The 16,815-nt window shown below is 34.8% G+C and overlaps 1 protein-coding gene across 1 annotated transcript in view; it reads left to right on the top strand.

The window, feature by feature from the left end:
* Window positions 1-16,815, top strand: part of LOC122799626 (guanylate-binding protein 1-like) — a 1,262,734-nt gene that overhangs the window by 1,110,956 nt on the left and 134,963 nt on the right. Inside the window, exon 9 of the mRNA XM_044068814.1 lies at window positions 3,032-3,134. Coding sequence (XP_043924749.1) covers window positions 3,032-3,134 — 103 coding nt within the window. The remainder of the gene's footprint in view (window positions 1-3,031; window positions 3,135-16,815) is intronic.

The following is a 16,815-nucleotide window of genomic DNA, read 5'->3' as shown; positions in this document are numbered from 1 at the left end:
AGACCTAGTGAAAGCTACCCATTAATCTTTGAAAGTGAACTTGCAATTAACTGCAGTTACCATATCAATTCATGGTATTCCAATCAGGTTTCCAATTGTCCACTCCTCAGGCTTGGTTCAACCTGTTCTAACACCCAAATAAAAATCTTCCATTTGGGGCAGTCTTTCAAATGCTTATAAAGTGCATTGGTTACCATGCAGTGGGAAAATTCATAATGGTGTTGATATATCCTAGTTTTGAATAGTCTCTCCATTTTCCCCATACAGTAGGCTGAACACACTTGACAGAACACTAAGTAGATCACTCATTTATATGTACAAGTAAAATAGTTCTTAGCTATTAAAGGGGTCTGTATATTAATTATTTGGATTTTTTGTCTGTGGGCCATGTATTTACATTGATCGCATAGCCCACACTTATAGGTCCCCACTTTCCTAGGTGGGTTCCTGCCATTCCAATTCTTAGACATCCCTTAAAGCAAATTTTGACATTGAGCCCTCTTTTGTAGCTAAAAAGTGGGGTCCTGGACAAAACACCAGGTCCATTGGGCACTGTGGAAAAATATGCCAGTATGTCTATATAATTATTTTAATTTCCTTGGTGTCAGAACCATACTTATGGGTCAAGGACCTTGTGAAACCCTCTTCAGGTCAAGTTGGGATGGTACTGCTACCATCTGGTGGCTGCAGGTCCTGTATAATGGAGCTGTTGTGGCACTCTGTATCTTTGGTACCTCAACCCCTTTCAATTTCCTCTCTCACATTATGAACTATTGGTTCTGGATAGCCTCACTAAACAAACATCTGGGCCACAAAATTAAGCTCCTGTTCTAAGTCTTGTACATTAGATGTCATATGGGCAGTACCTACCATGCAGCCTTTAATTATATTTCTCTTCTGATGGAAGGAATGGTTACTTGTATAGTATAGATGAGAATTAGTAAAATTACTCTTCCTATAAATCTTGGATTTAAATTTGTGGTTAACCAAATCTTTCATTAATTTCACATCCAAAAGTTTATTTCCTCTGTCCCAACATTGTAAGTAAATCTCAAAAATTCCATGGTTTGGTTTATATAGGTAATAAAATCATCAAGTTCATCCCTTATACTGTTTCAAAGAATAAAAATGTCATCCAAAAAGCATAAGTACAGAAACATTTTAGAATAATGTGTTGAACTGAACACATAATTCTGCTCCCAGTTCAATAAAACCAAGTTTGCAAACTAGAGAGCACACACAGCCCCCATGGCGACACCACTGGTCTGTTTAATACTTGCCTTCATAGGAAACAAAGTTGCTGTCTAACACCAGTTCTAACATTTCCATACTAGCCACAACTCTGTGTTAGATAAGTATTTGTTTCTAATAATGTCTTCAGACAGCCATTCTATACCAGTTAAAGGAGGTATCGCTGAAAATAAATCTTAGATATCAATTGTAGCAATCAACACACCAGGGTCAGAATATTTGTCAGAGATTTTAGCCAGAAAATCCCATCAATCCATCAAGAGGTGATGGTGTAAAGGTGGTATAAATAATAGTCCTACTTTGGGTACATTTTTAAACACCTTTATTGCAAACTTACATTTATATAAATGAAAACAAACCCTATTGACATGTTCACAGTTACAAACTTTATACATCATGCATATTCTTAAGTATGATATAATCAACCCAACATTAAATAAATTGGTCAGTTCCTGCCTTCCCTTAAACTTCATTCCTCCTCCAAAACATTTTTTCTGCATGTACAGTTCCCACAATTTTCAGTTTGTCCATGCAATTTGCTCCTTCCTTTTTCTAAAGATCTCTTTCTTCCTCATCACACCCTTAACATTTGCCATCAACCTGAGGAAAACATTCTTTGGCATTTGCTTAGAGCATAAAAATACCTGTACAAACACTTCCAAGAAAAAAAAAACTAAATCTTCTAGACTTTGTTGCATGTTTGGGAGATACACATATGTGCTCCCATTGTTTTTTTCTCAGTTGCTTATCCAGTCTCTCTTCCCAGTGGTTTCTAAACTCCTCTGATTGATAGTTATAGTTATGCAATATTTTATACGCTATAGTAATTATCCCATTGTTAATAGTAGTTTCTGTTGTAGATTTCAACAAACCTCTACTAGTGCAGGTCTTTTACTTATGATTACCTAGCTCTTTTTCTTTCCCTATACTCTGATATCAATCCCTGATAGGGAAGGCAGTCTCTAACCTGCAGTCCAAATGTCTCATTTGCCTCTTCCCTTTCTATTACATTTTCCTGTCTTGTCATTTGCTCCAAATACCTTGGTTATTTAGTCAGTGTCCTCCAGTAAGTTCCAGCCCCCCTCTTGCCTATTCTTTGTATCCTTAATTGCAGTCATCCCTATTGACAGGTTCTCCTTTCTTTATTCCCACATTGGCTTAGTGCTTAGAATACTTTCTGCTGCTTTATGAATATAATATTCTGTAGATTTTTTTATCACATTAATGTCTTAGGGTTCACAGAAGAGGTTTTCTTGATTAACTGTGGGTGGGCACTGCTTTCATTATTAAGTCCTGCTTTTATTTTATCCTCTGTGGCTAACGTGGTTGAAAACTTGCAGAAGTACCATAACCTGTGCCCTGCTGCCTGAAATGCTTATCTTGAATAATGAACTAATGATCACAGGGAATCTTGTAAAGAGAGTTGCAGACTTCAGTTGTGTACATTTTGAGTGTCACTCTTTTTTTAAACCAAAATTATGTTTTTAACCTATGCTATGATTCTATAAGTAGCTACCTGAGCCCCTTGTGTACCAAGAATGCCAAACTTCTTTTTGAAGACCACTGCCATGTCCATAACTAATAGTAAAATAAATACATAAATGCAGTTATGTATTTATTTTGTAGCTGTAAAGCTGGTGTGGTAATGTACTGCCATTCTCTGTATTCACTGTTTTTCTCAGCCTATGTCAAAAGTATATTTTATTATGTTTTCTCACATTTTAAAAAACACATTATAAGTTAGCCACTTACCTGAGAGTTGGAATTTATCTCTAAACAGACAGAAGAAATCCTACTGGAGTTCAAGAGTCAAATGATGTCAGATGCAAGTATTATTTTTGAAAAGGATGAGAGTTTGACTGCACAAATGAAAGAAGCAGAAGGTAAGATAGTGAAATCTATTTGAAAGATTGTTTTTTTTCTTTATTTATTTTTATAACATTTTCAATTCAGAAAAAATAATATTAGGTATACATCCATTCTACATATCAAACAGTTTAATTATAGTACAGCGTCAATCTAAAAACAAATCTAACAAATCATTTACCTTTCTTAGACTATGTTCATTCAGCCTAGGGTTTTAACATTCTTTAACATCTCAATCACACAGTAGCTTCATTGGGACATACTGTAGCTTTTCAAGTTTTTCATTGATCTTTTAATCCTGTGTTGTAATTGGTCCACCAGTTCCATTTATTTCTATTCCCATCACATCTGGCCACCCTCTGCACCATTGTCACCTGCTTTATCCATTAAGTGCATGAAATCCATGACTTCCAGCTCTCCTTTTCCATTTTTTATAATAGCATTTTCCCCTGCAATAAATCTCTGCCTTGGTGGCACCAATCCCCTGGTTCTAGAAATCCCAAAAAGTAAGCAGACCTCTATAATTGTCTTTTTTCTGGCTTGAGTACACTGTGCATTTCTTGAATAACCTCTCTAAACTCACTCACGTTTGGGTAAATACAAAATATATGAAGTAAATCACCTACCCCCCTACATAATTCCAGCATTTATTTGTTGTGTCCACATACATCCTATGTAACCAACTAGGTGTGTAGAAATAATGATGTATGCATTTCCACTCAAAAATCTGAAGTTTTCTGACTTATCACTTTAAGCTCCTGCACATCTAATCCTACTGATCTGCTGTATAATGCATGTTCAGTACATTTCCCAGATTCTTACTAGTTTAATTTCAACTGTGATTTATGTGGCTTATATAACCCTGTACAGTTTAGAAATTAAACCCTTGCTTACTAAATCCAAAGTTTTAAAAGTGTCCAATAGCTTTCCCGACTGTGACATTTCCCCAATTTCCATTATCCTTATCCTGTCCATCTGATAATTCCACAGAAGAAAAAAAAATAAACAGTACCATTTTTTGGTGGGCCTTTAAGTTTGGTATTCCTAGTCTCCTTTGACCTTTTGAGAGTTTTCAACTACTTCCAGGAAACTCTAGGTTTTTCTTATCCCCAGATGAAATCTGTCATAGCATTAAGCAAATCCCTGCAAGGGGTTGTACTTAGTCCAGAGGGACCAGTTGGAAATAATAGAAGGCCTCAGAGTATGGATATCTGCATGGCTTGTACCTTTTGATCTGGATTCACATCCTTTAAATCCCATTTAATGAGTCTAATCATACCATTTTCCTTTAGTTTGAAATATGAAATACTCACTTTTTGGGGTAAATTATATGAGGGAGATAGTGCAAGACATTTAATACTTTCTGAGGCCCATTTTTTTAGGATATTTACTTCTTAATATTTGAGAAGGTTTATAGTTAAATGGTAACATTTGTGTTTTTCCAAGTGCATGTTATACCTAGAAAACTCATCAAATTTCTATAACTTGTCAAAAGGCATTTCCAATTACCTGGCTGGGACTGACAAATACATAAGCAGATAGTATGCATATAGAGATATGTTTTCTACTTTCTCAGCCACCCAATATCCCATTAGTTCAGAGTACCTCACTCTCAGTGCTTAAAGTTCAAAGTATATTACAAGCAACGATGGGAAGAGGGAGAACCTTGCCTTGTCCCCTGGTTATTGCAAAAGTGGGGGTTAATTCTGCATTTACATTTATACAAGCACAGGCACCCTTATAACTGTTTTGTATCAAGTGCATAAAATCCTTTGGAAATCCCACCTTTTGTAGAAGTCACGACAAACTAATGAAGTTAAAGCCAGAAGTTGTAGAGCCCAAATGCAAAATCCACTACCAAAATGTAAACACGAAACTCTTTAATGTAAGAGCTTTCAGAAGAAATGGTATTCTTCCTTCTTCAGACAAACAGTTTTACAAACATAGCAGTCCTTAAATAAGCTTTGTAATCATGTGATCAATTTACCAGAATAATTCTTTAAATAATTGATTAATTGATTAAATACATTACTTTTTGCATACTTTTACAGTATTCACGTTAATAGTGCATATTATTGAGTATGTTTAAATAATATTATAACGCAATAGTGTAACACTAATTTAAACACTGTTTTAAAACATGCCGTTTAAACGCTCAAGAAGCCTCCATTATTGTGATAAGCTTCTTATATTTACAAAACAGCTCTATATTTATTATATTTCAAACGTAAGACATGAATTATGAATGTAAAAATGTATATATATAATATGTAATATTAATCAAGATTTAAATATATATTTGAAGAAAATAAATATGTAAATAAAAATTAAAACAGAATGACATGAGAATAAAATGAAGTAAACAAATACATTCATTAATATTAACACCAATGTTACTATTACTTCCATTTGAAAAATCTCATATATTATTAAATTCTACTACAAATGAAAATAATATTTAGAAATAATATTTAAAATTTAAAATTTAAAAATATGCTAATCTACTCTAAAAAAATTAAGTTCACAATACTTCATCTCTTTAGCGCTAAATGTTTAAGAATACACGACAAAGAGACATGTAGAAGCTTAATATAAGTATTTCCACTTCAGCCTGTCAACCCCTTTACAACATCTAGGTTAATCAAAAGTAAAGGATCTTTCTTATTTTAACCTCCTGTATTTCAAATAGGGTTTGCAATACATTGTCAAATGTTTGCCTTCCCTTCAAAAATCCATACTGATCTTTATGTATTAACTGATGGATTACTTTTGACAGTCTTCCAGCCAAGACTGACATTAACATTGTATCAATCTTGATGTAGAGCAAATATCAGTTTGTATGAACTCATTGTCAATGGTCCTTCCCTGTTTTCAGGAGTGGTTATTACTACTCCCTTCCAGGGGGTATCTCCTGGGTAAGAATTACTTGATTCAAGACTGGTAGAAGCCTATTTACATGTTCTTTCCAACTTTCTATATAACTCCATGAGAATTCCATCTAGCCCTTGAGGTTTCAGAGTTCAAGACAACTATCGCATCCTGTACTTATAAATCAGTCAAGTACTGCAACCAATTAATTATTTGCCTAACAAATGAATAGTAGTTAATTATAATTAAATAAATTACAAACATATTGCAAAAAATGTGGTGAAAATACAACCATCAGCTACAATAGTTAATGATATCAATACTTATAGATATTATTTTTGAAAAATGAATGATAAAGTGCTGCTTACTGTGATGGCTCATAAGTCTTCTTAAGACACTCAGTCTTGCTGGCTAGGTTTTGTTGAAATCAAAGTCTGGTTATAGTTGCAGTCACAGTTTGTTGCATACAGAAATTTGCAGAATATACACTGATGAGAGAATATATTTTGCAGCACCAAACTCAGAGCAGTAACAAACAACTTTTTATAACAAACCACATGGACTAATGTTGCAGCTTCAGGTACTGTTCTACTTTACTTCTTGAACAACATGGATGATGTGAGAGATATAACATTTACCTCGGAACAAATGCATCCCTACCAGTACCTCTAACATAACTGAATTAATACAGATCTTATATACAGTTCTAGTCATGCACACACATATAGATTTCCTCTTGGTATTCTATTTTGATCTTTGTATGAGAACATCTGTTCTTGTGAAAATGCTGACTTCAAACTTTTTTACTTAACAATGTCATATGATGCAGATTATTTTCCTGTTGTCCAGCCTTTAAGGAACCAGATTAACTTTTTTCTGGCAATGTGAAAACATACATCCTGTTTTTACATTTTTGCTCTTATTGACAATGTAATGCAGATTTGATAGGAAAACATGTCCATTAAGCAAGTTCCTTATTTTTCAAGCCACAGTCATATAGTATGGATGCTAATCACATAGCGAATCACATAGTGACAGAACCCACAGGGTCAGAGTTGCTGGAGCCATGTCAGACTCAAAGCCTGTCACAAGTGGTGTCCCACAGGGCTCAGTCCTGGGTCCACTCTTGTTCGGCATCTACTTTTCTGAAGTACAAGCAAACACAGGAGGGTTATGGCTGACAAAGTTTGCAGATGACTGCAAACTGGGCGCCATAGTCGAAAACACATCTGACACAGATATCCTTCAGAAGGGCCTCACAGAAACGGATAACTGGTGCCAGAGCCATGGCCTAAAGTTAAACACCAAGAAATGCATAGTCATACCCTTTGGGAAAAACAAGGTTACCCCTAGCTACCATATAGGTGGCAATCCACTGAGCACAGAAGAAGTCATCAGGGATCTGGGGACCCAGGTTGACAGTAGCCTTTCATTTGACACTCATGTTGCTAAAGTAGTTAGGAAAACCTTCTACATTGCCCACCTGATCATGAAGGGATTCACATCTAGATCAAGGAGGTCATCGTCCCCTGTACTCATCACTCATTAGACCTATGATTGAGTACAATGCCCCATTCGAATGTATCTGACCCGACACCTGCAGCAGCTGGAAAGGCCCCAAAAGTTCCTCACCAAAAGGATAAAGGGTCTCAAAAATATGTCTTATGCTGCCCGACTGAAAGAACTCCAGCTCTATTCAGTCTCATACCGCTTGCTCAGAGGTGACCTGTGCCTGACATATAAGGCCATGTCAAACCCAGATTTGATGAATATGCTTCACCTCAAAAATCTAGATCCTCAGAACCACAAGGGCGGAGACTTAAACCTTGACACGGTTATTAATAGAACGTGCTGGAGGGACAGATTCATCACCCAGAGACTCCCTATGCTGTTGAACAAAATCCCGGTACATGTGAGGCAGAGCACCTCGCTGGCCTTGTTCAAGAGGAATCTTGACCAATGGATGGGAGATCGCAGATATACCCCAGGGATTACTTCAGTGTCACTGCTTGACAGAGGCACAGCAAAATAATAGGCATAGTTTTATTCAAACTAAAGGGGTGGCGAAAGCCACATAACTATGGGCTAGGCTTATAAATGCCCTTGGGCAGATAGCCTAGTATGAACCTATGAACCTATGAACCTATATTGTTAAACTCTATTTCTACATTTAAGCAAGCTTTATTTTATACCTAATTTATGTTACATATTTGTAACAGAATTACTTTCAACCTTTTATTCACAGTTAAATACACTCTAACAATTCTCTCTTTTTATTTTTTAACTTACTCAAAACACTTTATACTGATATGTATTTTGATCACATTATATAGAAACACATTAAGAAACAAAACCTTTAGTCTTCTTTTGATACAAGTCAAAATGCAATTTTACATAGTTAATAGAATGATATCAAGTATTACTACTAAAACTGAATATATTTAACAACTTTTCTTTTGCAGTCCATTCTGTGAAAATATTTCACCAGTTATGAACTGTGTCTGTTTTAGTTTTATTTTTTAACTTGATTAATTTATTTTTTTGCAATCACATAATTTCATTTATGACTTAGAACTGTTCTATTAAATCTTTGCAACTATTGAATTAACTCTTTACTTTTATTAATCATTTTATATCAAAAGATTAGATATAGACTAATATCTATAAGAGACAAGAACTATGTGCTACTTCAAGCATTTATACACTGCTGAAAATATACAGTTTCAATGTCATTTTAACCATAAAATTGTGGTCATGTCTCAGAACTGCCTAGTAACACATTGGCTGACAGTGAGGTGAACATATTAAACACCTTGGTAAAGTACTGAACTGGGCTTAGATAATAAATATTTGAATGTAATTATTTCAGTATATTTAATACTTAAGGATTAAAAAAACATGATTTATACACTAAAGAATGCTATGTACATGTTAGTCCATTAGCTGTATGAATACAATATTTTAATATATTTTTCCTCTAACTGGGGTAATCAATACTAGTACTGATAAAATGATGGTACAAAAACCAATAATAAGACTCCAACTTAAAACCAGTGATACAATTACAATTAGTAATAAAATTTCAACTTGACAAATTAATTTTCAACTTGTTACTTTACAATGTGTTCTATACAGTATATATCTATGCGGACTGTCTGCTACTCATGCATTTTAATCTAGTAGGTACCCTGGACCCATTTTTTAAACATGGTTTTTCCACATATATTCATTGCTAGACATTAATTTTATTTGTACTGGATTATTTTGTATTTGTACATACAAAGAATGTAAAGTGCACTTAGTCCAATCTACAAATTTAGTAACATTAACATAAAGCAGAATCTCGGACTAGTAGAATTGCCACCAAAGACATGGTATTAATCTATATACCCAGCAATTAGTAACATTCATGATTTTTGCATACAAACATTGTCTTGCCAAAAACATATTAAACAAATAGTGACCATTCTTGCTCAATTTTTACATATCTTTACTCTCTCTTATATAGCTTTAATAAAGCAATTTTAAGCCATCTCTTATATAGCTTTACAGTTTAACATGTTGTAAATACAATTTAATGCTAAACAATACAATAATAACTAGCATGATAGCTATTAGCAACTTGTAAAATATCTTATCTTGTCAGGTTTAATCCTGTATTTCTAATGCACTAATACATGTTTTCCCCTCTCCCCTGAAAGAGTGTTATCAAGAAGGAATGAGATATTAGTTCTTCCTGTAGCTTTAATTTAGACCTTTTGCAATACATACTGTTTACACAGTTAAAGTAAAACTGAGAAAGTACCCCCCTGGAGTATTGCAGTATTGCTTATTTGTTTTACGCTGTGAAAATAAAATGTATGTCAGCCCATCACTTGTTACTAATAAACTATGGACCTTTGTCTGATTTGATCAATTTTTTATAAAGCTTTTGCTGTTTACTACTACTAGTAGGTATTTATACCCTCTTGCATAATTGATTTAAACTGTATGTATATTATGGCCCATTTGCTGACTATACTTGATGTAACTGAGGTTTTTTTACTTTTAACCTTTACCTGCAAACAGATTATCAATGACATATATGCACAATTGTGATGTTTTATTACAATTACCAAATAGTGTTGCATATGAACATTTAACAATTATGTTTTAATAACAATAATGTTTTTAGAAAAACTCAAACCACTTGTCTGGCAATCAGTCTTGTTTTTTTTTACCTTATTTTTCCAACATTTCCTGTAACTATTCATCCAGTCTAGGAAGGTCTGAGTTCACATTTCACACTCTGTAGACCATAGTTAACTCTTTTAGCATTTTTCCTTTAATCAGTTGTTAATACACTTGCAATTTAATAGTAAAATGCAGTTATAAAACACTTAGAATTATAATAAGCATTTGTGATTTGCATAACTATGCAGTTATACTGCATAAATAAACATTATTTTACAATTAGCTTGCATATGTTTGTAACTTGGATTTCAGTATTTTTTTATTTATTTAACTGCCCTGGCATTCATTTTACAAAGACTGTTTGACTAATACCATCTGTGATTTTATTTATTTTTAAAATTCAGAACTTTAACTGTTTGGTGTGGTGTTACTATACAATTATAAAAAAAATGTAAAAAAACAAATAGATATTAGCTTAACTAACACACGTTTATATTTACACTATTTATATTTGCTGTTGTCTGCCTGTTACTCTTGTGCATTGTAACAGATGTACTTTAGATGAAAAGAAAATACATGCATGTCAATCTTGTGACTTTAAATCTTTATACAAGCATGCCAGTCTTATGACTTTAAATCTTTACCGTTATTAGCTATTTTATTTGATTTTTATACACTAGAACTGTTTTGTGTACCTTTTGACTATGCTACGAGAATGGCAATCATTTGCTCTACTTTAATGTAGTACTGATAAATGTCTTGCTTTAATTGAATGGAAGTTTTAAACATTTGAGAATGATTTGTCCATACATCAGATCCTGCCATGTATGCTTAACCATTTTCAAAACATAAACATATTATAAAATATATCTCTTTTGTACAGATCAGCTGTAGTTTCCTGTTCTTCTCCAATGTTTTCTTAAGCTCAGCTGTTGTATGGAGGAAGTCAGTCTCTGTCAGTTCAACTAATTTATTTTTTTTTTATCCTGTAACTGCTGTTCAAGAGTTTCATGTAATGTTGCATGGTCTTTCTGACATTTTTCAGTAACCTGTTCTGCTGAATCTAAAACTCCTATGCAGTTTTGAAAAAATGTTTGTATAACTTGTCTAAGCTTCCTGAACTCACTGTCTCTTCTTTTAGAAGTTTATTACATTCTTTTGTAACAAAATGTACTAGAGGTCCTGTCAGTAACTGATTTGACTATTGTTGCAACTCTGAAATAAACATTTTACATGTGGAGACAGAACATAACTTTTCAACATTTGAATATAATGAAAACACTTTACACTTAGTTAATTTTTTATCATGAAAAGGACTGCCTTCACAGTCTATTTTTTTAGCAATATCATGCAATACTTTTTATGTCATGGCACACAAAATGCAGTTTCTGTTGAATCACACAATAAACAATTGTCATACCCTACATGGTTTACTTTGAGATACCAGTCAAATATTGTAATACATTTGCAGAATGCCTTACTATCAACTTGCCCTGATAAGGATTTACATTTACTAATGTGCTGTGTATACCAACACTGAAATTTACTAAAGCTTGGCTTACACCTGCTGGAATTATGTTTAATAGCATCCATACTAAAAATGTGACATAGAAAAAAGTCTTACTAGTTAGCAAAAAAAAAAAAAAAAAAAACAGGCGATCAGGCTGTTGTTGCTGATGGCTGGAAATGTTTCAGAGTCACTCAAGAAGCTGGTGAAATGCAACAGGCAGTGAACTGCTGTGTATAGTAGATGTCCACCTTTTCTTGAAGAATTAATGGCACTGCGACTTTCCTGGACTTCAGGTTTAATCTGGATTCAAACGTCTGAACAACTTTACTACTGCAAGCTGCATAAACTGGAATACTTCTGTTCAGGATTTACACATAGGAACAAATGTTAGTTACTGCAAATTGACTGAAGTGACCCTCTGCAGGGCTTACCACTCCCTCTGTGATCGAATGCAGGTAGGCTTGCCATTGAAAAATTAATGATAAGGTGCTGCTTACTGTGATGGCTCTGAAGTCTTCTTAAGACACTCAGTCTTGCTGGCTGGGTTTTGCTGAAGTCAAAGTCTGGTTATAGTTGCATTCACAGCCTGTTGCATACAGAAACTTGCAGAATATACACTGATGAGAGAATATATTTGCAGCACCAAACTCAGAGCAGTAACAAATAACTTTTTATAACAAACCACACGGACTAATGTTGCAGCTTCAGGTATTGTTCTGTTTTACTTCTTGAACAACATGGATGATGTGAGAGATATAACATTTACCTTGGAACAAATGTGTCCCTACCAATACCTCTAACATAACTGAATGAATACAGATCTTATATACATTTCTAGTCACGCACACACATATAGATTTCCTCTTGGTATTCTATTTTGATATTTGTATGAGAACATCTCTTCTTGTGTAAATGCTGACTTCAAACGTTCTTACTTAACAAATGTCATATGATGCAGATTGTTTTCCTGTTGTCCAGCCTTTAAGGAACCAGATTAGCTTTTTTCTGGCAATGTGAAAACATACATCCTGTTTTTATATTTTTGCTCTTACTGAGAATGTAATGCATACATAAGAGGTCAGGTTTTACATTTTTGCTAATTCTGTAGGAAAACATGTCCATTAAGCAAGTTCCTTATTTTTCAAGCCACAGTCATTTAGTATGGATGCTAATCACATATTGCTAAACTCTATTTCTACATTTAAGCAAGCTTTATTTTATACCTTATTTATGTTACATATTTGTAACAGAATTACTTTCAACCTTTTATTCTCTGTTAAATACACTCAAAGTACAGGATGTGATAGTTGTCTTGAATTTTGATAAGCCCCTGGTATTGTCATATGGGATGAAAGTGCTTAGTTCTATGGATTTATATTAATAAATCTGTTATGAGTTTATGGTCTTTGGTGTTTTTTTTTATTATGATTCTAAGAAATCTTGATTTGTTTTTTTTTCACAATGTGGGGTGAGTGGCAACGTGTCACTAGTAATAAGGAAATCTTAAATGGTTTTCTGAATAAAGTCATATAAAGGCAACCATCTGATTGGTTTTTAATTGTCATATGCAGAATGGAAATATCATTCAAATATACATAAAAAATCTGTGGAAGCTTTTACCCTAGCTCTCACTAAGCCTAATAATGAAGACAGAAATTTAGCACAAAAAACAGACAAGGGTTCTATCAAGGATCCATGTTCAAAGACTTTAGGTTGTCCATGTCTTTATGAATTTTGGGAAGGATATAAAAATATTAGCATTTGGGATCATTAACCATTAATTTAGTAGCTGAATTTGTACCTTCTTCAACTGCCAATGATTTAAATTTACTAGCAGGATTTAACATCATCTTTTGATTGAACATTCTGTCGCTTTGATGTGTGCTAGCTTCATATTAGTAGTCATTGGTATTAACCACAACACTACATCTTCCTTGTCAGCCTTAGTTGTGACTCTCTCTCTATTAGTTTGTATTATGCAGTGACAGGTCATTGACATTCAAAAATGTGCATGCTGATTAGCCAGCTCAACCAGCTTATCTAGCATAAATCGAGCATATACCAATAGAAAAAAGTCTATTAATATATACTATGGAGCTTTCCAGTTTTCTTGACTTTAAAAAAAAATAAACTTTGAAATCTGGACAGTTCAGAGGTACCTGTGAGATGAGACAAATAAAACACTAGGAAAATCAGGTATGTTATGCAAAACTAAAGAAATGGACCTGATTAACCTTGTATTTCTGCACTGTGTCTCTCTTACCTCTGAACTGTCTGGATTTTAAAATTTGTTTAAAAAACAAAAAAAAAAAAAAAAAGGCAACAGAGAGCTTCCTTTCTCTATTGCTTCCTATACAAAGCACTGATATACTGCATAAGCATGGGAAAGTAAGTCACATATGCAAGTGAAGTACATTAAGAAAGCCCTGGGATAACAAAAAAGCAGAAGAGTACTGTGGCATCATTATGCAAAGACATTTCCCCAGAATCACTATTCTTCCATGCAGGACTAGCTTAGTCCTGCACGGAAGCAGCCATTTATGAACAGCATGGCAGTGCGCCAGGCATATGAGCTCCTAAATGGACACAGAGCATATACAAGAGTAGAGGGCATCTGAGAGCAGAGCTCTCAGAATATACATGCCCCTGCAAGCAAGAACAGCAGGTTAGGTGTTCGCATACCCCAAGCAACATCCCCCCAAGTTTATAAGAGCAATAGTTAAAATATAAAATATAAACAAGCTAATTTCTTTTTATCAAACAGATAAAATTTAACCATAGGTGCAGGGGTTGGCCCATTGCTGCATTTATTGCAGCTTAAATGGCATAAGAGGATAAATATCAAGATATATGCAAATGAAGCAGTGCTGCAGTAGTGTAGTGGACAGAGCATTCACCTTACGAGCAATCATTCCTGGTGTGAGACTCATTCCAGTACATTCCATTTTCCATGTCAAGTCACTTTATGAACAATATTTTTTGTTGCATAACCTACTAAATAACATATATTTATGAACTGGAGTACTCCATTAAATGCAGATGTGAGGTGTCATTGTCATAATGTAAAATCCACAGATAAACACAAGTGCCCCATACAGTATATGTACACATGAATCAAGGATACAAATCAAAGCATTCACCTTACGAGCAATCATTCCTGGTGTGAGACTCATTCCAGTACATTCCATTTTCCATGTCAAGTCACTTTATGAACAATATTTTTTGTTGCATAACCTACTAAATAACATATATTTATGAACTGGAGTACTCCATTAAATGCAGATGTGAGGTGTCATTTTCATAATGTAAAATCCACAGATAAACACAAGTGCCCCATACAGTATATGTACACATGAATCAAGGATACAAATCAAAGGTACAATGTGTGATGAATGACAAATCCATAGAGTGTCCAAATCCACCACCTTCGCAAGAACCATTTTACATTACTGTCTAAATCAGTGAGGGGGTAAGTGGGAGTAAGCACTATTAAGCAAGAGTAAGCATATTTAAGCAGTATTGAGTGGGTTTAAGCCCGTGTGCATGGGGGTAAGCAATGTGCTCACAGGTTAAGCAATATTGAAGCTAAATCTCTGCAAGCATATTTAACCGAAAGTTAGCATTGCTTACCATCATGCAAACCCACGTAAACCCGCTTACAATTGCTTAAAAGTGCCTTAATCACTCTGTATGCAACAGCTGCTGTTTGGCAAGAAACAAAATAAACAGCTTTTGCAGGTCTTGAGCCCAGGACCCAGTACACTATAGTCACAGTAGTTAACCACTAAGCCATCATAGCAGTACATAAAATTGAGGTATTACCAAACAGATCCTCACTATAGGAAAATCAAACTTAACATGTGAAATGAATCTATATACAGTGTTGTGTTGTATAACCTACTACATAACATAAATATGTGAACTGGAGTACTGCATTAAGCCCAGATGTGAGGTGTCATTGTAATAAAGTGTTGAAATCCTGTAATATACACAAGGACCCCATACAGTGTGCGCACACATGAATCATGGACACCAAACACATATATAACATGTAAAGAATAATAAATCAATGCCAAACAACAAATGGTATGCAAATTAAACATTAAGCAATGCTAAGCATTGCACAGCCCAGCTTAGTAGGTGTAAGCAATGTGTAGGCCAGCTAAATCAGTTTGCTCATTGGTATACCCCTTTAAGCAATGCCAACCTCAGGTAAGCAGGTTTGCCCATAGCTTAGCATTTTCAAAACCATCCAATCATGGCAAAGTGCAGAAAATCAGCCCTATTTAAACCCAACAGACAGGAATACATCTCATAACTGGTTGCAGCTTCCTCCTGCAGGCACTATGACTGGTATTGGAAAGGGTGTGTGCTTTCGGGCACAGTGCTGGGGCATCCAGGAGTCCAGAGTCATGGCAGGACTCCTTGTTAAAGACCATGACCAGAGACTGCTGCAGGGCCAGTACCAGGGTTCCCAATACAAAGCAGAAGACTGGGACCATCTTGCCCATGACCTCACCAGTGCCACTGGCATACCTTGAACTGGTGAGCAGGTCAGGCATCACTATGCCGACCTGAAGCAGAGAAAGAGGGATCTCTTGGATCAGTGGATCCAAGAGGCTAGGAGGACAGGGGGAATGTCCCAGCTGTGTGTAAGTATCAGTCCAGTACCTGTTTAATAATTGCCAGCTCATGTATATTATGGATAGTTATGGCTAAATATTCCTCTTATGTCTTTCACAGTGGCAGATGAGTGGTCTGCGAACCAGGAAGCCCATGCCTGTAGATTGCAGTGGTTGCGACTCGAGGCAGGTTAATAATACTCTTGCATGTACTGTCATAGGAAATAAATCTAAAAGTAGTAGAAAGTTAATCACCTGTATAAAACCTGTATTGTTTAAGGCATGTACTGCATACACCAGAGAATATGGCAGGAAGAGTCTCATATAGGTTGTATATAAATAAAAGCATAATGGCCTGACAATAAAGGTCTAACTGCTGGACTGCATGTGTATACTCTGGTATCATATGGTAATGTAGAGTTGCAATCTCTTATTAATACTGTTGTATTAAGCACTGTTACCCACACTGCACTACATAAATAAAATGTGTATAAATGTCTGTATATGACTGTTGTAATCACAAGA

The sequence above is a fragment of the Protopterus annectens genome, chromosome 4.part0 (genome assembly GCF_019279795.1).
Source record: "Protopterus annectens isolate FY-2018-M chromosome 4.part0, PAN1.0, whole genome shotgun sequence".
Classification (NCBI taxonomy): domain Eukaryota; kingdom Metazoa; phylum Chordata; order Ceratodontiformes; family Protopteridae; genus Protopterus; species Protopterus annectens.
The sequence above is the reverse complement of the archived record's forward strand: the minus strand, read 5'-3'. Positions and strand labels throughout refer to the sequence as shown.